At 45.9% G+C, this 25647-nt stretch overlaps 1 protein-coding gene across 2 annotated transcripts in view; it reads left to right on the top strand.

Moving 5' to 3' along the window:
• PDE10A (phosphodiesterase 10A) overlaps window positions 1-25647 on the top strand; it is a 230988-nt gene that overhangs the window by 171139 nt on the left and 34202 nt on the right. For both annotated transcript variants that reach the window (XM_015558396.1, XM_015558397.1), the window contains exons 3-7: window positions 8099-8227; window positions 13333-13361; window positions 14143-14263; window positions 15155-15204; window positions 25117-25257. In XM_015558396.1, coding sequence (XP_015413882.1) covers window positions 8099-8227; window positions 13333-13361; window positions 14143-14263; window positions 15155-15204; window positions 25117-25257 — 470 coding nt within the window. The remainder of the gene's footprint in view (window positions 1-8098; window positions 8228-13332; window positions 13362-14142; window positions 14264-15154; window positions 15205-25116; window positions 25258-25647) is intronic.

Here is a 25647-nt window from a genome sequence, read left to right on the forward strand (position 1 = left end):
ACTCAGCCCGTGGGTGCACGCAGAGGTGGGCAGCCGGGTTGTCCCGTAACTCAGCCCGTGGGTGCACGCAGAGCTGGGCAGCGCGGATTGCTCGGGGCTGTGCCAGCAGGTGTGTGCTCTGGAGGGAGGGAGGCCCGGGTGTCATTGGACTGAGGCATCGTCTGAGGGAGGAGGAGGCCCAGGAGCCGGGGTGGTGCCCGGTGCTGGCGCTGCCTTTTATTATTGTGCTGACCATGCAAGTCCATGCGACCGGGGTTATGCACTTTCATCAAACAGAAGGAACGCGAGGCCCAGGGACTTGAGCACTTTATCCAAACTCACATAGTTACCACCTGTTAGAGATGCCTTTTGGGTCCGGGTCCGCCTGACTCCAGAGCCCCACCTTTTCCCTAACCAATCACATTTGTCACTATTTCCGGGGATACCAACCAGGGCCTGTGAACTGGAGGACAGAGCCATGCCCCCCCCCCCCCCCCCCCCCAAGCTATCGACCCTCAACCTAACTGCAGAGTCTGTGGCTATGACCTTATTTGGAGGAAGCCTTTGCAGATGTGACGAAGCTAAGGATCTTGAAATGAGTTCATTCTGGATGACTTGGTTGGGCACTAAGTCCGATGGCAGAGGGAGAGGGGGCACACCCCGAGGGGAGGAGGCAGTGGGACCTGGGCCAGTGGTGCCACCCACCGAGACAGGTTCTCCCCCGAGGCCTGGAGGCAGGGTGCAGCCCTCCTGGGCCAGGCCTCGGCCTGCAGGGCCGGGACGGTGCGTTTCTGTCGTTTAAGCCCCCGTTGTGGAGATTGCCGTGCGGCCACAGGACACGGATAGAGACCAGTGCTTACGCGGAAAGCGCCGAGGCGGGTCTGGGATCCGACTGGAGTCTGCTCTGCCAGCGACTAGCCCTGTGTGCCCGGCACATGGCTTCCCCTGGGCCAGTGCTCCTGCCCGATGCTTTCCATCATGAAATAATGCGCTGGGGGAGCCACAGCGCTTTCAGGGTAGTGGATTGAGAACATCACTTGTTTTACCTACAGTGTTCAATTAAATATCTTCAATATTTATCTGAAAGTTATCTTAAAGAACAGCTAATGCTACTATTTTCATATAAAATTAGAGGCTCGTGCACGAAATTCGTGCAAGAGTTGGCCTTCCTTCGCCCTGGCTTCCTCCAGAAGGTTGTCTGGAAGGACGTCCAGACTAATTAGCATATTACCCTTTTATTATTATAGTTAGGTGAAAAATTGAGACCTTTCATGTTGGCTTAGGAAGGTCAAATTCATGACTTTCCGCAGGCTTGTAGGGTTAATAAGGAAGGATGTTCTAAAGCGATCCACCCTGTGAGTGGACATTTGGTTTCTCTCTCTTGAACTCTTTTAAATGTTATAATTTTTAGTATGGAAACAAGCAGCGAGGGTAGATGGGGCCATGCTGAGCCAGGCTTCGCCCAGGCTGGGCTTCGAGAGACGGCTGCCTTTCCTGACTTGAGCTCAGAGGGGCCTGTCAGCGTTGTTTATTTTTTCTTTTAATGCAGTTACATTAGGAAATAGGTGTTCTTATTGCCAGTCTTTCTGATGTGATTAAATTTCATTACAATTTATATGTAAATTGTTTCCAGTTCTAATGTTGGAATTTCGAAACAACACAGTGGCACTAACAATTAAGGGAAAGGACTTCCCACGTGATCCAGAAAAACTAATTTTAATGCTTCATAAAACTTTATATTTTGGGGTTTAAATATGGAATTGAAGGTAATATGATTAACCTTTAATGTGTTCCTATTGGTTAATTATTGGCCTAGTTTTGCTTATCAGCTGTGAACATGACGTTGGAGGAGAATTCCGACCTTGTTAGACAGAAGCAGAGGGAGGCCGAGGGGTGACCTTACCCCGGGTGCCCATCGTCTGTGCTCTGACTTTCACTCCGTTGCGGACGTCACATGTCTGGGCTCCTGGGCTGCCGGCTCCGTCCTCACCAGCAGGGAGTGTGGGAAGGTGTGAGCCTTGGGAGCAGGGACAGCCTGGGCCAGGGTTTGTTAATGGGGCCAAGACTTGCCCAGGAACAGAAAGATGTGGAGACAAAGGATAAAGAAACAATCTTGTCAAAGTGTCGTCTTGGGTGGACTCCTGTGATGTATGATGGAAGACACAGAGCTTTCATTTCTTAGAGCTTTTCTTCTTCTTCCCGCTGACATCCTGAAGGAGCGGTTGCTGCGCTCGCTCCGTGGGCTGGAGCCTTCCTCTCTGCGAAGAGGCCAGGACTGCTGTGTGCAGCCGTGCGCGAGTGTCTTTAGTGTCTCTTCTCTCAAAATGCGTTCTTGTAATTTATGAGCGGAGACCAACTTACAGACTTTCATTAGAGTTCATTTTATCTGTATTCTGAGTTTTGATGATTTGAATAAAGAGGTGATTGGTCAAAGGTTTTATTATATGATCTAATTGAAAAATATACATGCATGATTTTTATTTTTCTAGAATGACTTAATCTTTCTAATGAGACTGTACTTAGTATAATTTTCTTCCATAATTTAAAAAAGTCATATAGGGTGAAGACGGGAATTAACATTTTCTTTTGCCATATGGGATGCACTGCAGTATTCCTGGGCAATCTAATGTGTTTGTAAATCGATAATCAATATGGGTGACTTCTGAGCTGCAGATTAGTATTTCCTGCTGGCTCCTTGACGTTACCATGTAGGTGGCCCAACAGCCACCTGCAGTTGAGCAGGTCTGAAACCCAAACCAGCTTCTTTCCCATGAACCTGTCACTGCCCTCTGCCTTTCATATTCCCGTCAGTCACCTGAGCTGGGCTGGCAACGCTGCTCACCTTCGACATTGCCTACTGCCTCATTCATTTGTCACTAGTTTCTGTTGGCTAGACTTAACCGGCATTAAAGATAATTTCAGAATTCCACAAGGTTAAGGATATGTTTCCTAGATATCAACCACAGAGATATGTCTGGTTCATGGGAGCTCTCAGCAAACATTTATTGAGTGAATCAAGAATCTCAGTGTTTAGAGTTGATCGTGTCCGATACACTTTATGTTCATTTATGCATATTATTAACCTTTCAGCTTGGTATGTGTCTGACTACTCATCTTCTTACTATTTCTCGAGTTCCCTGATTTAAGACGTTATATAATGCCTGACACTGTAAGAACTCAGTATTTTTAAATGAATTACTGCATTGACTGGAGAAGTATAAATAGTGATGCACTTTTATAGGGGAAATCCAGGAAATGCTATTTCTTGGTCAACTTATAATAAAATCTTAAGGTATGCTTTGTAGCAAAGAAAGAAAATGTATGACTTTTACATTTTTTTTGAGTAAACTTTTTTATTTTCTTTGTTTCAAATTTCTTTATTAATATTATGGTTTTTAAAAATCTCATTGGACAAGCAATAAAAAGAAATGGTGTCTAGAAATCGCCAACATATGGGATTTGCATACATTCACCTTTAGGGTGTAATTCCTTTACACTTAGATGAATGAAAAAACTGATGGAAATAAAGTATTTCACCAGGGTATTAAATCACCATTAAAAATTACAGTTGTTAATTCTGCTTATCTTAACTAAATCCAAGTTTTAAACCACTGAGGTTATTAATTCAAAATCTGCCTGTATATTATTCCACTTCTTTTGTGCCTCTCTTTTCTCTATTTTCTCTTCTTTTTATTTCACTAGATTTAATTGTATCACATGAAACCTATATTCTTTCCTTTCTATTTTAAAGCTTTCTTAAATATTGCATGCTACGAAAGGTTTATTTCGATGGCACTGTTTATCATTAGTTTTTTTTTAACATTTTATCAAACGCTTCCTGAAAGTCTCAGCATAGAGTGGTAGGTTTACATTCTCTTTGTAGAGCTACTTTACCTGCGTAGGTTGTGCTTCCTCCTCGGTAGCTGCAGGTTGCCCACAGGTTCACTGGGTGTGCCGGGGCTGAGGGGCAGAGCGAAGCAGCGTCAGGCTTGTCTGCCTGTCGTGCTGTTGTCCGACGTCTGAGACATCACGTTCGCCTTCAGGTGGCAGAGTTTGACGTTAGTCTTTGGTTATGGTTGCCAGCTGGTTTGTGTTAATAACATTGATTCTATCTGCATTTTTCAAAGTCAGTGATCACTTAGTCCCTGTGCCTTTAATCCACATCAATTCCTCCGACCAGGCACCATCATCCAAAGAGCCTTGTCTACCCTGCTGTCTTCAAGGCCAATGCTCGCTCCTTTCCTCCTTCCCCATCTCCCGGGTCACTGGCTGCTGCCTCCAGGGCAGCTCTCCGGTCCCTGACAGACCTGCTGATCTCCTCACTCCCGACTTCGGGGGCCTTATTGATTTTTTACAGAGAGGAAGGGAGAGGGATAGAGAGTTAGAAAGATTGAAGAGAGAGAAACATCGATCAGCTGCCTCCGGCACACCCTCCACTGGGGATGTGCCCGCAACCAAGGTACATTCCCTTGACTGGATTCGAACCTGGGACCCTTCAGTTGACAAGCTGGCGCTCTATCCACTAAGCCACATTGGTTAGGGTGAGTATGAACTTGTTTATGCCTGACTGTCAGCCTCCCTGTTGGAGATGCGCTTTTCTGAGTCCTGGGAAGATGGGCTCTGGTGTACTTCAGCTTACTCCTGCAGCTCCACTCACGTTGTCGTCCTGCCACTCTGAGGGGTGTAAGTGTTCATCTGGCTTTCTCAGTCTAGAAACTGGCGTGGCTGCCTGGCCAAGGGGAAGCCCATCTCCACGCTGATCCATGCAGACGAGGCATGGTGGAGGCGTGTGCTGTGGAAGTCAGTGATGTAGGTCAGAACCCTGGCAGGGCATTCAGCCGGGGCTCATGAAGGGACTGCTTTTTAGGTCATAGACACACCTTGTTCAGGAGGAATGTACTAGGATGGGACAGTGTATTTAGGTGACATGGACGTGTAGGTAGAAGGCAAGGATAATTAGAAGACAAAAACAGTTCTAAGGTTTCATTGAAATGATTGACTCACAGGTAAACTTACGGTGTACGAATTGATGATTCATACGCCTGTGTATTGAGAAATGATTACCCCAATAAGGTTAGTTAACACCCCATCCCCTCCCATAAGTACCTCTTTGCGGGTGATAAGTTTTAAGATCTGCTCTGTTACCAACTGTCAAGTATGTAATGCAGCAGTGTTCATTCCAGTCACCCTACTGTACCTGAATTAGGGCTTCAGAACTTGCTTATCTTACGGCCAGAAGACTGTGCCCTGTGACCAACCGCACCTACCCCCCCACCCCGGCCCCGTGCCCCACCCATTCGGTCTTCCTCCCTCCCTGTGGACTACCTGGCCACCGGCTCTCTCTCTCTCACTTTCTCACACTTCGCGCCGCTGTTGCAGGGCACCTTGGACTTGCTGTTTGGGTGAAGGGTCATGAGTAGAGCTGCTGTCAACAGTCACAGGCAGGCTTTTGTTCGTGTCAGTTAGGTGACCCCTAGTAGTGAGCCCCCGGATCACGTGGTGAGACTGTACTGAGCTTTAGAAGACATTTCCAGGAAGGCTTCCAAGTGACCACTGCTTTGCAGTCTTACCAGCAGTGAGTGAGGATCCTTGTTACGCTGCAGCCTCACCACCACCTGGTACTCGGTGACTGTGACTATAGCCATTCTACCAGGGGTGTAGTGAAATCTCACTTCTTATTTCACCTTCCGTTCATTGACAGTTGAGCATCTTTTCATGTGCTTATTTGCCATTCATTTATCTTCTTTGGTGAAGTATCTGTGTAGATACTGGATTTATTTTTAATTGGTTCCTTTTTCTTGTTGAGTTTGAAGCATTCTTTGTCTATTTTGTCAGATGTGTAATTTTGTAATTTGGCAAATAAGACTTGAATAATAATCCCTAACATGAAATGAGATGACAAGGAGGGATGAGTCAATATGGCTCTTTATTTTCCGCCCGGGTTTCTGAGAAAAGGGAGAGTAACAGGAAAAGGAAAGTGGGAGTTAAAACCACTTTGGGAAGAAATAGGGAGGACAAGGATCATTGAGGTTTGAGTCAAGAGGGAGCTTGTGGTGGTGGAAGAACGTCCAAGGACTAGAGATCACACATCTAGAAGACTCCTGGTTCAGATCTCTCTGCCATCATCATTGCTCATTGAAGAGAAAGCAGAAGTGGCACACACAGGCAGTTAGGATGAGACCTGGAAAGTTGGGCCACAAGAGTGACGGGAGGAAGTGTAAAGAAGGAATCAAGCATCAGCTCCCCGCTGTGTTGTGGGGGAGATGCTCCAAAAGCATGCGCTGTGCATTGTCTGTCTTCCTGAAGGTCAAATGAGAGGTCATCTCCCTTAACACCCTGTTTCTTTGGTGTCTGGGACGGCAACTTGCTCGACAGGGGAGCTCTCTCTTTAATGAGTTGGATGTGTCACCCCTTGTGGAATTTCTTATGTAGAATTTTACAGCATCGGGGCTCCTGCAGGGTGACCATAGGTTCTCATTGGAAAACTCTATTACCAATATCCATCTCTGTCTCTAAATCCATATTTCCATAGCTCTCCCTTTGTCTCCTGCTCTCTCTACAAATCTGTTGTTTAAGTCACCTAAGTACTGATTTCACCGAAAGAAGTCACCTGCCTTCCCAGTTACACTGTCCTGTTGTAGAGCCGTCAGAGTCGTGACTTCTGTCCCCTGCAGTCACACCGGGAATCCTGTGCCTCGTCTGGTGGGAAGCACCAGCCTGTTCGCTGGGTCAGACAGGTTTCCTTTTTTCTTTTTTTAAAATATAATTTAATTTCAGAGAGGAAGGGAGAGGGAGAGAGAGAGCGAGAGAAATATCAATGATGGGGGAGAATCATTGATTGGCTGCCTTCTGCACACCCCAAACTGGGGATCGAGCCTGCAACCCAGGCATGTGCCCTTGACCGGAATTGAACCCAGGACCCTTCAGTTCTCAGGACAGTGCTCTATCCACTGATCCACACTGGCCAGGGCTACGTTTTTCTTTACAAAGTAGAATCTGTCTGTTGTCCTTCTCACCCAGCCATCCCTAAGGCTGGCAGCTCTGTTGACTAATTACAGTGAGGTGCAGTAGTCAAAGCAACTGCCGTTCCCGAGTGATAGTTGTGGGGAACCTGTTGGGGATTTGGAGTTCACAAGGTGGCATAGCAACAGAAGCACCAAATGCAAAGCGTGATTCTATGTATTCAGTGTGAAAACGTGGGAGTGCTTTGAAAATCCTGGGTGGATTAAGGGGCAGCTGTCATTAGACGAGGAAATCATTTCGGTGAAATAGACGACGGACGTAGAATATCGGTGAACACATTTCACGATGACTGCACGGACAGATTCAGTGCCCCAAGCAGGGGCCGAATTTGTGTTGTAAACAATGATAAGAACATGCTCATGAACCATGTCCGGGACCTGACATGTGCCAGTGGCACGCTCTCCCGTTTGGTGCTGTTACAGAGCGTCCTTTACCGGGGGTATTAAACCCAGGGTGGCTGTGCACACACCACATGTGAGTGCTCTGTAGGGCGTGACTGCGCAGCTGGGACACGGCCTCGGTTCAAGTGGAACATTGCCAGGGACCGTCGGAACACAGCTGTTTCATGATGTAATGTCTGTAGTTTTAAATCTCTGAGGTTCTAACTTCTTTTTCTGTTTTCTATGGTGGTAACATATGTAACAGGAAACTGCCGTTTTTGCCATTTCCAGTGTGCCCTTCAGGGGCGGTTATTGTACTCACGGTGTGCAGTCATCACTCTGTCTACTTCCAGAACATGCCTTCCCTCAAAGGAGAAACTGCCCACTAAGCAACACTTCCCCATCCTCCCCTTCCCAAGCCCAGACCCCTCAATGCCTTGTCTCCGTGCATCTGCCCCTCGGCATGTCGTGTGGATGGAAATGCAGGGTGAATGTCTGTCCTTCGGACTGGCCTATTTGACTTGTTTTTAAGGCTTCTTCATGGGGTCATGTGTCAGAACATCTTCCCTTTTTATGCTGGATATTACTCCATTGCATGCATACATATCTTTATGTTCTTGTACTTATCATATTTTAAATCAGTTAGTATTATTATATCTTTTATGTATATGAAGATGTCATATGGGTTAATTTTATTCTTTTCAATTCCTTTACAGGTTTGACAGATGAAAAAGTGAAGGCATATCTTTCTCTTCACCCTCAGATATTAGATGAATTTGTATCTGAAAGTGTTAGTACGGAGACGGTGGAGAAGTGGCTGAGGAGGAAGAACAACAAAGCAGAAGGTGAGATCATTCAGACTGAATGCGGATTATTTCCCACTTTAGTGACAGAGGACAGGCCTTTCACAGATGCGGGAAGGAAACCTGGGGTAGACAGGCAGTGGCTTGTCAGCTTTGTGATTGTTTCACTCTGCTTACGGAGAGAACTTGACGTTAGAGTGAGGGGGACGAGACAGGAAAGGAAGATCCTTGACTAAAAAATATCTTGACAGGTAATTCTTGAAAACTTATTTAGATGTGAGCACATTGAGAAATGCAATGTTAGACTTGGTTTTATTTAATGATGATTATTAATGATTCTAAAAAATTATTTGTATTGCACAGCTATATTTATGTTAATATATTTTGCCAAAAGAAGTCTTCACGCAGTTTTTACCTGGGCACAGTAGGAAAACTGATGACTTGGCGTTAGATTGTCATTCAGATCCGTCCACGGAAGAAGCAGCTCTGATGAAAAAAGACATGTGGGCTCAGGAGGGATGTGAAGTCCATTTCCTGCCAGATTGAATGCACATATTAATATGAGGATCTGAGTAATGTCATATAATTTTGGTTTTATATAAATTGCATTTGGCCAAATATTCATTTCTAAGAATATTGTTTCAGAGTGGAAATTAATTTTAAATATGATTTTAAATAAACGAAGACCTTTTATATTAAAAACACCAAAATAAATACTGTTCTTCTGGGAATGTGTTTAGTGTAGCAAAGCGCTATATTTAACGCTGAGGGATCATTGTTGAGAAGCCGTGCTGTTGGGCGGGTGCTGCTAGCATGTGCTCAGCGCTGATGGTCTTGACTCTGGTTTTGAAGTTTCTGCATTTGGTACTCAAGAGGGGGATTGATGGAACTCAGATGATCTAAAAACTATGGGCAGCGGAGATTAAACATGGTGGCAGAGTAAGCGGATGTGCACGGACATGCTCTCGGGAACAAACTGGTATTACAGCTAAAACACAGAAAAACTTCCTAAATATCACTGGAAAACTCGTAGGAGAGAACCCTGATACCCGAGGACCAGGGGTGGAGACCGCATAGAGACTGATTTATGTCTCTATAAGAGAAAGAAAGAAAAAGTTCTGCAATAAAAAATAAAAATTATGAGCAGCAGTGCTATGTTTTATGGCCAATACTTTTTATTATAACTCCATGTCTATTCAGTAGCAGACCACGTAGCTATTGGTGTATTTATAAATGTCAAATAATTAATAATAAAAATACTGGTGCTTTCAGCTGCCTTAAATATGTTTCATCAAATACATGAAGTTACTTTTTCTTTTTTTACTCAAAGAATGTATCTGTTATGTAGTTTTTGCCTCTCCATCATTCTAGAAATAAGATTTAATATTCATTCAAATATTTCATGCTTGGAAGGAGTGAGATTTCAATTATGCTCCTGAATTGCAGACTAAATAGCGTTTGTTCTGCTTTGTGCCAGTTGTTTTCTATGCACATGTGTGCGTTGTAGGCAAGTCAGTGGCCAGGGCATGAATCAGTTTGCAATGTTAGATGGTTTTAGCGAGCAGGACGCTGATGAGTGGGGCAGTGACTATAAGTACACATCACAAGGAAGGAAAAAACAGGTCATTGAAATGGTTTACTTGGAACTTCATTTGGTGCTCTCCTTTCTCTGAAAAACCTTCTCTCAGATACAGAAACTACACTTTCACTTAAATAGAACTTTCATATCATTTTTCTTTGTAATACAAAACCAGAAAATGTGTCAAATGTCTTGATCTGAACTAAAAGAAAACGAGTTCACCATCCATCCCTTAAAAGCTTCCTGGAGATTTAACATTGGCCTGGATTATTTAACCAAAGGTTGGATAATAATTTCTAGAAATATTTATTTGAGTGGTGACTGAAAAATTCATATTTTAAACTGATCTGTATCAGTTGCTTATAAAGCATCCCTTCAACTAATGTTGCCATTTAGTATGTCAACAGATAGATATTTATTGAGTACCTGGGTATGTAATTGTGGAATAAGCAATATATAAACTTGATCCCCTCAAGGTCATTTTCTGATAGGGAAGACAGATGATAAACAATACGATTATTTCAGATTTGTTGACTGTATTTGAAAATATCTAGCAAGTAGAAATTTTTTAAAATTTTTATTGATTTCAGAGAGGAAGGGAGAAGGGAAGAGAGAGAGAAACATCAATGACGAGAATCACTGATTGGCTGCCTCCTGCGCGCCCCCCACTGGGGGTGGAGCCCACAACCCGGGCCTGTGCCCTGACCGGGAACCTAATTCTGACCTCCTGGCTCCTAGGTCGACCCTCGGCCCCTGAGCCCTGCTAGCCACATACTTGCAGATGTCTTCACGCAGTCGCTCAGTCTTAAACCCAAAGCAAAACGGCCTCTCCTGTGTGGGTGAAGTAGCAGGAGTGACGTTTTGCTGGAAGCTTTCATAGAACCTCGTGGCATCTTTCCGAGTGGAGTAGGTAGCCGTTCCTCTTGGCTGTGGCACGTGGCAGAACATGAGTGTGTGTCGGGAGAAGGGCACGTGAGTGAACGAGACTCAGGAAGGGACGCCCCCGTGCTAAACTGGTGCCGTTGGGAGAGAGGATCCCCAGTGACTCCTGCAGCCCAGGCAGCTAGCAGAGGGGCCCAGGAAGGGCTGCCCCCACACCTCACACCTCCACCAGGAGGCGACAGTGATGAAAGGAAGGGTCTGCCTTCAGGAAATTATAAATGTTTTTGCAATCGATCTCAGGTTCAGGGTTTTAAAAGCCCAGGGTCGTTAGATCCATCATAGTCAAAACTCCGCATTTGAGAGTGTATCTGATGCTTTTCGTTTAGAGAGTTCGTCTAAAACAGATCAGCAACCATATATTCACTTCCCTAATTCAATATGTATGAGAATTACTTGAGGTGGGCTTGTTAATAATACTTCTCTCAGCCTTACCATTTCAGTAGGAAAGTATTTTTTATTGGATTCCAGTGATGCATTTTTGTCATTTCATTTGTGCTCTCTATTTACTCTCAATAATTTGCTCTGCTCCCATCATTTGTGGATTGAATAAAGCTGTGATTTTTAGAAGACAGTGTTTTTAGCAATATTATAACGTTTGGTAAATATATTTGGGATCAGACAACTCTACATTGAAACGTGGGGCCCACCTCTGAATCTTTAGCAGAATGTGGCTGCGCGTATCACTGGTGTGTGCCTTGTGCTGCGGAGTGATATTTATCCATTTCTCTGCTGAAGCACATTCAGTTGCTTCCAGCTTCAGAGAATTCTGAGTGACATCCGTGCTGTCTGAAGTCACACCCTAAAATGAGAAATGCTGGCGTTAATTGCTTTTACTGGAGTACTTTTATGTGTTGACCAACTTACCTCATGTTTTTGTCTCTGGTGAGATTTGAATTTCACTCTGATAGAGGTCTGTGGTCTGAGCCTGTCTGAGACTGGTGTTAATACATGTGAAAAGTGCCCCTATGTCATACTTATCCTACTTCGCTTCCATTTCATGGAGAGAGATTTTGTGTACTAGCTTTTAAATTTTAAGAAGGAATCATTTAATCCCTTTTAGTAACAGAGCTCTCCATGCATTGGCTGCGTCTCTAATATCTTGTGCAGTGTTGGACATAATGGGCCACATTAAATCTCACTTAATGAATAAAAGATTGAATGAGTGAATAAATAATTTAAAAGCATTCATGTCTATTATGAGATTAATTTTGACACAGGGTTGATAGCAAGATGAAGTTGTATTTCGTAGCACATTATGTTAAAATATAGGCTTTATATTAATTGGAAACTATAGTCTTCAGACTAATTTATTTATTGCTTACCACAGAAAATGAGCCGTTCTTTGGTACCTAAGGATACATTCTCTAAAGGTAGCTGTAATTTTATTCTGCTATGGCCTTGCTGCTGTTGAACATGGTAAAGGGACTAATTATGTATGTAATCTAAAGAGAAATACTCTATTACCATGATTATTTTAAATGTTATTTTCAGTTGCTAGAGGCTCCCCTGCGGATTTTATCTGATAAACGATGGAGGTGCCTGCGGCCCATTACAGCGTTGCCTTCCAGGCCCTGACTGGGCTGTGCCTTCATTGTTTCCTGTCACCCCTTCCACCGATACTTTGTGGACTTCATCGCACAGTCTTTCATCTCCGTGGCTAATTCCTAGGTGCTGTATTATTTTTGAAGCTACTATAAGTGGCATTTTTTAGTTTCCTTTTTGAATTGTTCGTTGTTAGTGTATAGAAATGCACCTGGTTTTTGTGTGCTCGCTCTTTTATCCTGCTTCTTGTTGAATACGTTCACTTTGTTGAATTCTACGTGTTTTTTTGTGTGTGTTTGTGTGAAATCTTCAGGTTTTTACCTGTGAGATCGTATCACTCCAAACAGAGATCATTTTACTACTCCTTTCCAATTTGGATGCCTTTTGTTATTGTTCTTGCCTAATTACTCCGACTAGAACTTCTGTGCTCTGTGTTGAGTGCAAGTGTTGCAAGTGGGCATCCTTGCCTTTTTCCTGATGGCTCCACAGACCTGGAGAGCCACAGTGTAAACAAGAGGCTGCCCCGGTGCGGGCCTGGGCAGGCCACACAAACACTTTCTTTGTGTGAGAGCCAGTGACCTGGGCTGGGACACTCAGAGCCAGTGGCTTCAAATGGGGTCTGGGCCAGCTTGTTTCTTGTGCCCTGTTGGTCACACAGTCTGTTCTTGCTATGTAGCCAGCCCCGCAGGGAGAGGGCCTGTCCTGTTTCAGACTGGAACCCGCCCTGACGTCACCAGCGCTCGCGGCTACCGATGTTCACGGAGGCTGTGCTGTGTAGAGTATTGCAAATGTTACCCACCCTTTTCTGTGCGCATGTTTGAATGAGCCACAGTGTAGCCGTGTTTGCAGGTACAGCCATTTATAGGTGATGGTGAAGTGACAAGCAGGTCGGGTCATGTCAGGTCTCTCCAAAGGTCATGTGTACATCTAGCTCTGTAGTTACTATGTTTAACACTTATTTTACAGATTTTAAGACCCAGATTCTTAGATTACATACGAGGAAGCATTGCAATGAAGCCTTCTGTTTATGGAATGACCCTGCGCCTCGCTCTAATTGTGTTTTCCCTTCCTCTCCCTCCCCCAGATGAGCCGGTGCCTAAGGAAGTCAGCAGGGTAAGTGCGGGGAACCTCACTTCTTCCACCACCAAGGGAAAGGCATGCTTTTGTTGCTACCTCAGAGCGCTCCGTGCTGAAGGGTGAGGGGGCTGAGGACAAGGGATCAGAGAGCTGTGTGCAGCGGGAGCCGGGAGTGACAGAATTTTATTTTCCAAGTTCACCCTGGCTGGTGCTAGGAGAAGGGGCCTAAGGGAGTGTGCTGGAGCTCAGGGGAGCTGCTGTTAAGAGCCTGCTTCTCAGTGATTTTTCAGAAGACCCCGTGTGGCTTGTGCTGGGGGCAGCGCAGATTCGGCTGCCACCTTCTCCCAGGCCCCACCTACCTGCCGTGTCCCTGGTCCCTGGATGGAGCCCAGGGGCTGGACTTGCCGTGGGACGGCCCTGACTGCAGTGGCCGTGAAGGCAGTGGAGTGGGGGTGGGACTGGGTGGCAGCCGCATTGAGGCGATCCTCGGTTTCCCCAGGTGGTGCGTGAGGCTGGCTTTTCTTCTGATGCCTCCCTCACTCGGCAGACTTGGCCATTTTCACTGGTGAAGTTGCCGGCAGCGTTATATGTAAAGCTTGAGACACAGCTGTGATTGTGACATTTGATATAAATAGGCATGCATGGGGTCTGTGCTAATTCTAAGTAGCTCAGAGCAGTTTTACTTTGTCCCGTTTTATCGTAGACTGTATTAAACCATGCTGTGTCAGAGTATATGAAGCCGTACAGAGTCTGTTTTATGAATGAAGGGATTTTTATTCTGTTCTATTGAATTGTACCATGTGTGTTTTTATTAAAGTACCAAGATACGAACATGCAGGGGGTCGTGTACGAGCTGAACAGCTACATCGAGCAGCGGCTGGACACGGGCGGGGACAACCAGCTGCTGCTGTACGAGCTGAGCAGCATCATCCGGACAGGTGAGACTGCGGGCGGGACGGAGGACGCCGATCAGCGCTGCCGGCAGAGGCGGGCACAGCCATGTGCTGAGGGCCGGAGGGCGCCACATGCTTCCTTCGACTCGCGGGCTACGTTTGAAGTGAAAATACTTGATTCTGAAACTGTCCGAATTCCAAAACCAGCATCTGCCTGAAGTCTAATGGAACGTACTGTGCCTTCCTATTCAAACCTGGCTTTCTCTGTAGCGTTTGATTGAACTAAGTCACATTTATACAAGAAGTCATTAATTTTAAGGAAGAAGCAGCATTTTAAACTTATTTGGGCAGGTGACAACTTTATATACTATTATGACCACCTGACTGATGAGAAAGCTGCGGTAGAGACAGGCCACACGGCGGAAAGGAGTTCAATTCGGGGCATTCCTCTAAGCCTTAGTCTGTTCGCTGCTGTGGGAGCTGCTGTCAGCCGACCCTGAAGCAGTTTTAGAGAAGTTTAGTCACCTTCTCCTCAGTGAGGAAATGCAGATGCGAGCAGAACTCTTTTTGGCTGATGCTGATATTGGTTATTCAATATTATGAAAATCAATTCTAGTATTTTTAATACTTTAAAAATTAAATACAACTCTGAGATTTAAAAAATATTTTTCAATAATTCTGACTTTCAAGTTTGACAATACATTATTACATAGTACGCTGACTGCTCATCTTAAACTTTGCAATGGCTGATGAAGTAAATGAGAACGCTCTAATTATGTAAATGGGTGACGCCATAGACCATTTTGTTCAGTTTGCCGCACGACCGGTGACTGTTAGAAACCCGCTGACCGTCTCGGTGCTGAGGCCTCGCCTCGAGGGCTCCCGTGCTGTGTCTTCTGTTCCCATCAGTCTCTTCCTCTCTCATTGCCTTGGCAGCCACAAAAGCGGATGGATTTGCACTGTATTTCCTTGGCGAGTGCAATAATGTAAGTATCTACATTTAGATTTTGGCGCCCTAGTTAAGAAAATGTTATAAGCTTTTTAGAAAAGTAAACTGTGATGTTAACAACGTAATAGACATATTGGAATGAAGTGCTTGAAATTCATCTTACCGTTTATTTCTACATGTGGTTGTTACCAGCCGAGAATTTTACCAGATGGCAACAGTGAGGTGCAAAGTCTTATAATTGATCGATTGCTTTGGTTTTGGTGTGTGGTCTACCTTACAAATGACATTTCTAGATGATGGTTTTGTGAAGAAGTTATTTTATCCCTGTGTACCGCCCTTTCTGCACACAATCTGCAGCAGGATAAAGTGAGAACAAAAGTTCTGCGTTGTTAAAATGTGAGGTGGTTTTTTTGCGCCGGCCGGTGTGGCTCAGTTGGTGGAGCATAGCCGCCTGCACTGAAGGCTGCTGGTCGATTCCAGGGCAGGGCACCTGCTTGGTGTGGGCGCGGTCCCCAGTCGGGGGAGTCCAGGAGGCAGCCAGTTGATGCTCCCCTCTCACACTGAGGCTTCTCCCTTTCCCTCTCAATAAAGAAGTAGAATGAAATGTGACTAGATTGTTGAAGACGACTCAGAGTTCTGGGAGAGTTTCTAGGAAGTGACTCCCTGAGCTGCGTGGGCCTGGGTCGGCCCTGGCGTGGCTGCGCTGCCTTCCTCGGGGGCAGACCGGCCCTGTCGCTGGTTCACAGGGTGGGCGTCCTGCAGAGCATCTCACGGTGCTCAGTTCCCGGCCTCTCAGTGTTGCGGCATTAAACACACACGTTTTAGGAGGATGTTCTGAGCTGACAGTACTGACACTCTTAGCTTAAATATATGCAGCTCAGTTATGAATGGATTTGGCACACTCCTGCTGTGCGCTAGGCGTGTGATTTGCGGTTTGGCGTGTATTTTTGCAGTGTGATCCGCAGGGTCCTGTGCTGTTCATGTGACGTAAAACGGGGGTGGGAGCGGAGACGCAGGGCTCCGAGGGTGTGTGGTCTCGTGCGCACACAGCAGGGTGGGCAGGAAAGCCAGGTGCAGGCAGTGCCGACGGCCGACTTCCCCAGCCCGCGGGGCCCGCACCTCCGCAGCCTGGGCGCTCTGCTTTGCAGTCACCGTTCCGGGCCTGGAAGGGCTTCAGGGACCTTTGCTCGGCCATTTCTGTGTTCCCCAGCATCTCTCCCGGTGCCGTTCGTGTCAGCACCACCGAGAGTGCTCCTGAGTGGCATCACCCAGGTTCCACTGCTGCCGCCACCTGCTTTACATTCCCAGGCACTTGGAGTGGCTCAGACACTGAAGAAACAGTAGATCCCACTGTGTTCTGTCCATTCTAAACGTTTATTTCTAAATGTTGGGAGTTTTATTAAAAAGAGAATTCCTTTTAGAAAATTCTGGTATGATTGCATTCATTCTTATTTATTGCAGGGCAGATGAGCTCCGGGTGGAAGGGAGCCTGCCTCTCCCGACTCCTTCCCTGGGAGCTGCACCCACAGGGCTGGCCACGCCGGCCTGTTGTCCCTGTGTCACCCGTCTCTCAGTCACAGCTATCTGTGACCCACACTGGGCCATTCAGACTCTCTGCTAAACCTGGACCTGGGCCTCAGCATTCTGGCTGTTCACCTGAAAAGAAGTGATGGGAACCCCAACACTGAGGCTGCCGCTCTAGGAGGCCTCTTCTGCTCAGAGGAAGGACTATGGGGAGACCTAGTTGGCAGAGGAGGGTAGGGCGGCCGCAGAGGCCGTGGGGTCACAGTGTGTGGGAGCCCCAAGAAGGGCTGGGCTCTCAGAGTGGGGATCGAGATTCCGGACCCATGTTCATTTGTATTTTTTTTAAAATATATACGTATATATATTTTAAATATATTTTATTGAGTTTTTACAGAGAGGAAGGGAGAGGGATAGAGAATTAGAAACATCAATGATGAGAGAGCGTCATGGGTCAGCTGCCTCCTGCACGCCCCCTACTGGAGATGTGCCCACAGCCAAGGTACATGCCCTTGACTGGAATCAAACCTGGGACCCTTGGGTCCGCAGGCCAACTCTCTATCCAATGAGCCAAACTGGTTAGGGCTAAATATATTTTTATTGATTTTAGAGAGGAAGGGGGAGAGAGAGAGAAACATCAATGATGAGAGAGAATCACGGATCGACTACCTGTGCTGTGTTCTCTCTTGGCCCCAGGCCTTGCACCTCTGCTGTCCCCACACTGAGGGAAGCTGTTCCCTGTGCCACGGCGGACCCCTGGGGTGGCAGCAGGGGTCCCAGCAGATGGCAGCTTTCTATGGGTTCCTGGGTCACACCGTGTTCCACCTTCCTACTGGCACCTGCTTCCTCTCGGAGCTCAGGGAGGCTGTCATTGCCACGTAGCTGTGATTTGCGTGGTAGAACGTAAGCTTCATGGAGGCAGAGGGCTGGTCTCCCGGGAGGTGACTGGGAGAGGGGGGTGGCTGTATTTTCCCGTTGGTGTAATTGACGTGGGGGTGAGGCCCTGGCTGCCTCACAGCCCGGTCTCTGTGGGTGGGAGACACTGAGGCTCCCCTGAGTGTCTCCTTAGCTGTGTCCGCAGCTGTCCTTCGCTCTCACTTCTTGCATCTCCGCTCTCCCGTCTGGAGCCCTCCTTCCTCTGGCCCCAGGATTTCCCGAAGTGAGAGTCTGTGCTGGACGCCGTGGTTGCCTGTCTGAATGGGCCTGTTTCACACGCTCTGTACAGAGCCTGTGCCGGACGCCGTGGTTGCCTGTCTGAATGGGCCTGTGTCACACGCTCTGTACAGAGCCTGGGCCGGACGCCGTGGTTGCCTGTCTGAATGGGCCTGTGTCACACGCTCTGTACAGAGCCTGTGCCGGACGCCGTGGTTGCCTGTCTGAATGGGCCTGTGTCACACGCTCTGTACAGAGCCTGTGCCGGACGCCGTGGTTGCCTGTCTGAATGGGCCTGTGTCACACGCTCTGTACAGAGCCTGTGCCGGACGCTGTGGTTGCCTGTCTAAATGGGCCTGTTTCACACGCTCTGTACAGAGCCTGTGCCGGACGCCATGGTTGCCTGTCTAAATGGGCCTGTTTCACACGCTCTGTACAGAGCCTGTGCCGGACGCCGTGGTTGCCTGTCTGAATGGGCCTGTGTCACACGCTCTGTACAGAACCTGTGCCGGACGCCGTGGTTGCCTGTCTGAATGGGCCTGTGTCACACGCTCTGTACAGAACCTGTGCTGGACGCCGTGGTTGCCTGTCTGAATGGGCCTGTGTCACACGCTCTGTACAGAAGCTGTGTCTGAGAAAGGGCTCATGTTGGTCTATGTCATCTCTGTGATTGACTAGATAGTCACTTTTTGGTTGTTTTCCATTTGTCTCAGTCCTTCATGATAGTGCTTTATCCCCTGGACTTATCTTTTATTTCTTGAAATAGATGAATTATACCTTTTTTATATTGTTTTATATTCTTTCTGAATTTACAGCTTCCTGGCTTCCATTTCTTCCATCTTTTATAGGAAGTGACTTATTTCCTCATGTGTTTTATGTTTTCCATTTTTAACTATGAACCATATTATTCCTTGGGCCTTTTACATTGGGTATTTTTTAAAAAATATATACTTTTATTTTTACAGAGAAGAAGGGAGAGGGATGGATAGAGAGTTAGAAACATCGATGTGAGAGAAACATCGACCAGCTGCCCCCTGCACACCCCCCACTGGGGGATCGAGCTCACAGCCAAGGCACTTGGCCTTGGCCCGAATCGAATCTGGGACCCTTCAGTCAACAGGCCATGCTCTATCCACTGAGCCAAACAGGTTAGGGCCACGGTGGGTATTCTTTAAGCTCATGTTGCAGTTTCTTTCCTAGAGACAGGTTATGTATTTGTTTCTTTTTTAAAAAAAATTATTTTCTTTAAAAAAATATATTTTAATTTTTTTACAGAGAGGAAGGGAGAGGGATAGAGAGTTAGAAACATTGATCAGCTGCCTCCTGCACACTCTCTACTGGGATGTGCCCGCAGCCAAGGTAGATGCCCTTGACCGGAATCGAACCTGGGACCCTTGAGTCTGCAGGCCGACGCTCTATCCACTGAGCCAAACCGGTTAGGGCATGTATTTGTTTGTTTAAGCTCATGTTGCGGTTTCTTTCCTAGAGAGGTTATGTATTTGTTTCTGCCTATCACCCGAGGAAGGCGTGGCCAATCCAAGACCATTTAAACCAAATCATCTACTTGAGTTGTTTTCGTTCTACAAAGCGGTTTATGTTCCAGTCTCCGCCCACGTGACGCACAGTTACTTTTCTCAGAGGAGAGTTCCATTCTGGCTCCAGCAGTAGATGCAAGAGGCTCTGGTTTCCGGGTGGGGCCCTGCGGCCGTGAGTGTGTTTGCCCTTCAGCCTCAGCTGGGGCAGCCCTTTGCCGGCCGTGGCCCCGGGCAGGGTCTCCCTTGAGCCTTCCCTGGAGAGGACCAGGCTTCCTCTGGTCTTCGGGTCCCCAGGCGGCTTTCCCGAGGGAACGTCGAGATGGCGAGCTTTGGTTGCTACTTCCAGTTTGGGGTTGGCTTACGTGCAGAATCCTGTCTACACTTCCTTCTCGATGGTTGTGGGTCCTCCTTCCTCAGCCCAGCACTGCATTATGAAAGATCTGCAGGTTTTTCTACGCCCGCCTTTGCGTCATTTTAAAGTTGTTCTTTTCAGGAGCATCAAATGATCTCATCTGCCATATTGCTTGCAACAGATGTTGACATACTTCTGCAATGTAAGCCAATAACCCCATAAAATAAAATAAAACACTTCTTTGCACAGATGAGCAGATGCATGTATATTTCCTTACATTCCTTCCTTTTGCACATGAAAGTTACCATATTATACAAAGTTTATCAATGTTTTTAAAGATTGAGCATAGGATTTTGAATCATAGTTAGTTAGAAAGCTTTTCTTAAATAACTTTGAAAATAAAATGTATATGCTTTGGTGACAAAATTACAATATGCCATCTAAATAGACTGAGATAAAATTTTAAGTGTAGATCAATAAATACCATGGATTGCGCCAAAACCGGTTTGGCTCAGTGGATAGAGCGTCGGCCTGCGGACTGAAAGGTCCCAGGTTCGATTCCGGTCAAGGGCATGTACCTGGGTTGCGGGCACATCTCCAGTGGGGGATGTGCAGGAGGCGGCTGATTGATGTTTCTCTCTCATCGATGTTTCTGACTCTCTATCTCTCTCCCTTCCTCTCTGTAAAAAAATCAATAAAATATATTTAAAAAAAATAAATAAATACCATGGATTGAGATAGAGATGGAAGGAATTATAAAATTCTTATACTTATAAAAGTATTCTTTTTTTTCCATGAATGAGAATGAGTTGAAATAATTTTCTGAAATTGATGTATCAAGAAACATTATTTTAAATAATATTTAAATATATCAGAAGTTTCAGTAGTATAATTAAATATCTGCATTAATATTGCAAGAGAGGAAAAATGTAAAGAAAACACAAGTTATAGAATACAAGCTAAATAGCTTTAAAACACTAAGAATAAAACATCAAATATGATTATGAAACTCATTATAAAAATATGTCACAACAAAATTACAAGTAGAATAGGTCCACCTATTAAAAGAAAAAAAATGTAAGTCAGGTTAAACCCCCCCACAGCTTCCTTCTGTTTTGTAGAGGGACATGTCGACAAAGCAGGCCCAGTGGAAAAGGACCTTTCAGCGGGAGCAAACTTGCTCCCAGAGATGCAGAGGAGAGAGAGCACGTGCCACGAGAGCAAGAGCAGAGCTGAACTGGAGGGAGAGAGGATTAGGTTGGAAAAGGAGGTCACCTGATTTGTGGAGGGCTCAGTCTGCAGGGAAGGTCGAGCTCCCCCGAAGTTTACACAACAAACATTGGAACGTTGACATTTATAACACAAAACAGTCACAGAAAATGGGCAGACAATGCAGGAGTGCTTTTCGTTGCTGACAGATCAAAAACGTTACATATTTAATTCAGCATCTTATGTTAGGATTTACCAACTCGGGGTTCCCTTTCTTTAAGTCATACCCAACATTGGTGTATTTAGCGCCTATTTACGAAGTTTAGATCCCCGTAACGGCTGAAAACAAGGAAATTGAACCTTTATATTTAAACATTAACAGTAAGCCCAGTTACTCTTTGAACAAAGAAAAGAAAACAAATATAGTGAGTGGACTATTTAGAGAACAATGTTGATGAACTTTGATTACAATATTGCTAAAGTTGTGACCAAACTTAGTTCACAGTGGAAAATTCACATCCTTAAAGTATTAAACATTTTTATTCATTTTTGGAACATTAATAAATAAAAATGTTTAGTACTTTAAGGATGTGAATAAATAATATTTAAAGGATATTAATAAATAAGAGAACAAAAATAAGTGGATATATTGCTTGGACATGTTTTTTACTGGGCTCGATCACACCCTGTCCTGGATACCAGAAGCACTGTCGTCAGTTAAAATCCCTGCCTCTTGGGATTGACCAGTTTAACCTGTGGATACAGGAAAAAAAAATCTGTATACACATGGAACTCCACGTACTTTAAGATAAGCCACTGTTAACCTAATTAACAAAGAAGAGAAAGCCATTATATATGCCTAGTAATTTTAAAAATAACAAAACAGTGGTTACAGTGAAAATACAAGAGGGTACGTGGACTGATAAAAGTGAAAGTCTAAATAAAATGGACAGTTTTCGAGGAAATTAAGTTACTCTATTTAATGCAAACAATGATAGAAAATGTAGACCAGTAAGTGGAAGACATTGAAAAAAGTGCTAAAATAAGGCTTTACTAAAAACTAGCAGGACATTTATTCAACACACTGTTGACATAGGTTTTCACAGGAGTTTGATTCTGGAGGCAGATTTTGTGAGTGCAGTTCACTACTTGGTGACTTTGACAAGAGTCTTACATTTTCTAAGCGTTCATTTAACCTGCATTGCTTAAATGTTACGAGAATGTTATTCATTCATCATCCCACTGTAAACACCTGCAAGGTACCAGAAAACGCTGCTACATGCAGAACAGACAAAGGCGAAGAACAAGTCCTTTCCGTCATCAGGCATGTGCAGCCAGAAGAGAAACGAGGAAATCTACACTAAATCCCAGCATGTGGCATTGAAGTGGTCAGGGAGGAGCCCGCGGTGCCCCGAGTCCCTGCATTGGATGGGGTGCTGGGAGTGGGTCCATTAAGAGCAGCTTGGCTGATCAGCCCTGTTGAGCAGAGCTTGGAAGACCTTGCTCAGGAGATAAGGGAAAACAAAGGCCTTTTGGGGCAGAAGAAGTGAACCCGTGGGACCTGGGAGCTGGGAGAGGAAGCGGGTGCCGCTGAGTTCCGGCCAGAGCAGCGCCTGGCACGTCACTGCCAGGTGCTCCAGAAATGCTGTGGGACAAAACCAGTGTTTCCACGATGAAGATGGGCTCAGTTCACCCCTCGGTGGTCTTACAGTTCTTCTCTTGGATGCCTGCTCACATGCCCCAGCCGGTTGGTACTGGCAGGCTTCATGGTGATATCATTAGTGCTCTGGAGTTCTCCATCAGAGCTCTTTGTAAAAGCTGGACACCTGGTACAGTCCAATCATACATTCATAGTTTTTAATACATCAAGTAAGTTCCTAGATAGCTGTTTGCCTGTTGGTTTTAGCAGCCAGTTTGGAGCCAGTAGTTTACAGTAGTTATGTGGCTTTTTCAGTTGTGCAATAAACTTTAGAAGGTTTATTTTTAAGAAATGTGCAAACAAAGTCACCTATCTACTTCCAGTTCCAGGTGGGTGTGAGCTCATGCCATCTTCATGGGGCTAAGTTCATTTACTACCTAGCGCCATCTAGTGTCTCCTAGGAAAAATAACGGCACAGCTAAATAATTTTTCATCTTAAAAAAGTTTCTGAAGTTTAACTGGTGGTGAGTTAAAGCCTTCCATAAAATGAAGTTTCATGAATAAAGAGACCGTTGACTTGCATATGGAAAGGAAAATGAGAACAAGGGAAGTAGAATTGCCAGTTTAGCTGGTGGTAATGAATCACACATTCCCGTTTCATTAAACATTAGGTATTTAAGATAGATTGTGGGTCTGTTCTGTTTCCCACTAAATCGTTTTTTCAGACTTGCTTTTTTATCCTGTTTTAAGTTTTATGTGAAGATATTATTAAACCCATTCTTAATGCGCATAGAGCAAAGCCATCCAAAATGACAAGCAACCAAGTCAGCACCGCGATAGCCAGAGCTGCTGCGGGTGCCGCTCGCTGGGGAACTGACTCTCCATCCGGCCGGGACGCTCCTCGAGAGCCGTCCGCATCTCGCGGTTCACCTGCAGTTCATTTCCTGAGCCCGTCGCTGGAGACAGGAACACGGCCCGGCATCTCCTCATGATGAACTTCCCCAGGGCTTGGGAAAACCACCGCTTCGAGCTAAATATACCGTATCCTGTAAATGTCTGTCTTGAAATCATCTCTCTTCCTGTTCTTGACTCCTGTTTCTACGCTCCGCCCAATCTCGGCTCACACGGAATTACTGCGACGAGAGGCAGTAGGTCTAGCAAAGGCCTTGCCGCCTCTGCCACTTACAGACGGGAATTCTGATTCCTGGACTCTTTAAAAAGAAAAGGGTGCGATTGTGATCCATCATCTTCTATATAACAATGTAAATGTTCAAAATCTTTAACGTGTGGAACTTGTATTTAAATACTTTAAAATAGAAGCACTTAAAATATATTTTCACAGGCGCATACTCAATAGCCAATACTACGCAAGCACTGCCCTGACTGAGGTAGATGCTCTTATGAATGGAAATGTTTGGCGCGGAGCTGCCCCTGCGGAAGGTGATGTGTAAGGCAGCCGGGCGTCACCCTTCCTCTCCCTGCTCCTGCTTGGGGAGGGGCCAGGTGTATGCGGCTCACTTCCTTGTGATTATAGATGAGATTTTATGCGGAAAAGGGGTCTCTGACATTACAGAGCTTGCAAACCACTCAACTAAGAAGTTAATAAACACACCCGACTCCTGCCTTTATCCAGAGCCAGCGTAGGGGCGGCCTAAGCTCAGGGGACGTGTTTGGCGAGAGGTGGTCTGATATCTATGCTCCAGGCCTTCCACCTGAAAGTCTCAGCAATCCAGCCGAAGATGGAAGTCGGCTGGGAGACATCCCTTGAACCTCAGCGGTTTTCACACAGGGTGTGTAGTTAATTATATATAGTCATGCCAGGGTGCTGCCTCAGTGCCCAGGGGATGCCCATAGGCGAGCGATTCTGATTCTGGTTTAGTAGGTAGTTCTTTGAAATATGATTTGGTTTAGTCAAAATAGTGGATCATTTTTAAAAACATTTATTTGAAAATGATGTCAGAACTGGACCCTCCCACCTAGTCAACTGACAGGCAGGTGCCTCCAGACGTGTCCAGAACTTGCGTGCAGAGCAGGGTCTTCACCTCTGTCCTGTGTGGCCATCACAGGCGTGTGGCAGGCGGCCCGTTCACAGAGTGGAGGGACTGCATGTGAGATGAGACAAGGCTCTGAGAAAGCAAGGCTTCCAGGAAAGGGACGGAGCCGCATCCTCTGACCGTTGTTACTGACCCGCTGCAGGTCGGGGCCCAGGCTGCAGGGCGCGCGGGCCTGGTTCTTGTCAGACACCATCTCCAGCCCAAGGACAGCTTCCTATTTTTTCATGTCATTAATTTGTAGATATCAAAATAGGCTATTTTAAGAGCCTTTCTGTGCACGTTCATTCATTCAAGTCCTGCATCTTGCCTGTGCTGTGTGCGAGGATGTGAGAGTTTCAGCTCAGACTCTCCAGGCTGGCCCCTGAGCCTTTCCCTCGTGTCTGCTCTTCCCAGCGCCCAGCCTTCTCGGGATTGTCACGAAACGCCAGGAGTCTCTGCCCCGTGCCAGGGCTCACGAAAGCCTACAAACCGTTCTTTCTTCTCCCAGAGCCTGTGCGTGTTCACGCCCCCTGGCATCAAGGAGGGCAGACCCCGGCTCATCCCCACGGGGCCCATCGCCCAGGGCACCACCACCTCCGCCTACGTGGCCAAGTCCCGGAAGACGCTGCTCGTGGAAGACATCCTTGGGGTACGTGGCTCCTCACTCTGCGTGCTGCCCCTTGGGGTGGGGGGGAGGTGTTAATTAAGAGAGAAGACTTACCACGTTGATGGTATAATTTAAGTCATTTTATTAAAGCATCAAAGCATTACATAGGTCAATAAATGAATTTGTATGTGAACAAAGTTTTTGTGCTCAGAAAACCATGTCTTAAACACTAAGTGCTAGATTCAAATAATTTTTATTTGAACATATGCCAGTTAATCATAAAAATGTATATTTATCCTCATGCAGACTAGATGGTAGCTGTCTGTATGTCACATCCCAGCAGGATATGCATAAATGGATAGCCATCGCTGGGAGACGGATGACCCTCAATCTGGGTGTCACACAACAACTACCTGCTATCCCCATGAGTCT

The sequence above is a fragment of the Myotis davidii genome, unplaced genomic scaffold, assembly GCF_000327345.1.
Source record: "Myotis davidii unplaced genomic scaffold, ASM32734v1 scaffold592, whole genome shotgun sequence".
Classification (NCBI taxonomy): Eukaryota; Metazoa; Chordata; class Mammalia; order Chiroptera; family Vespertilionidae; genus Myotis; species Myotis davidii.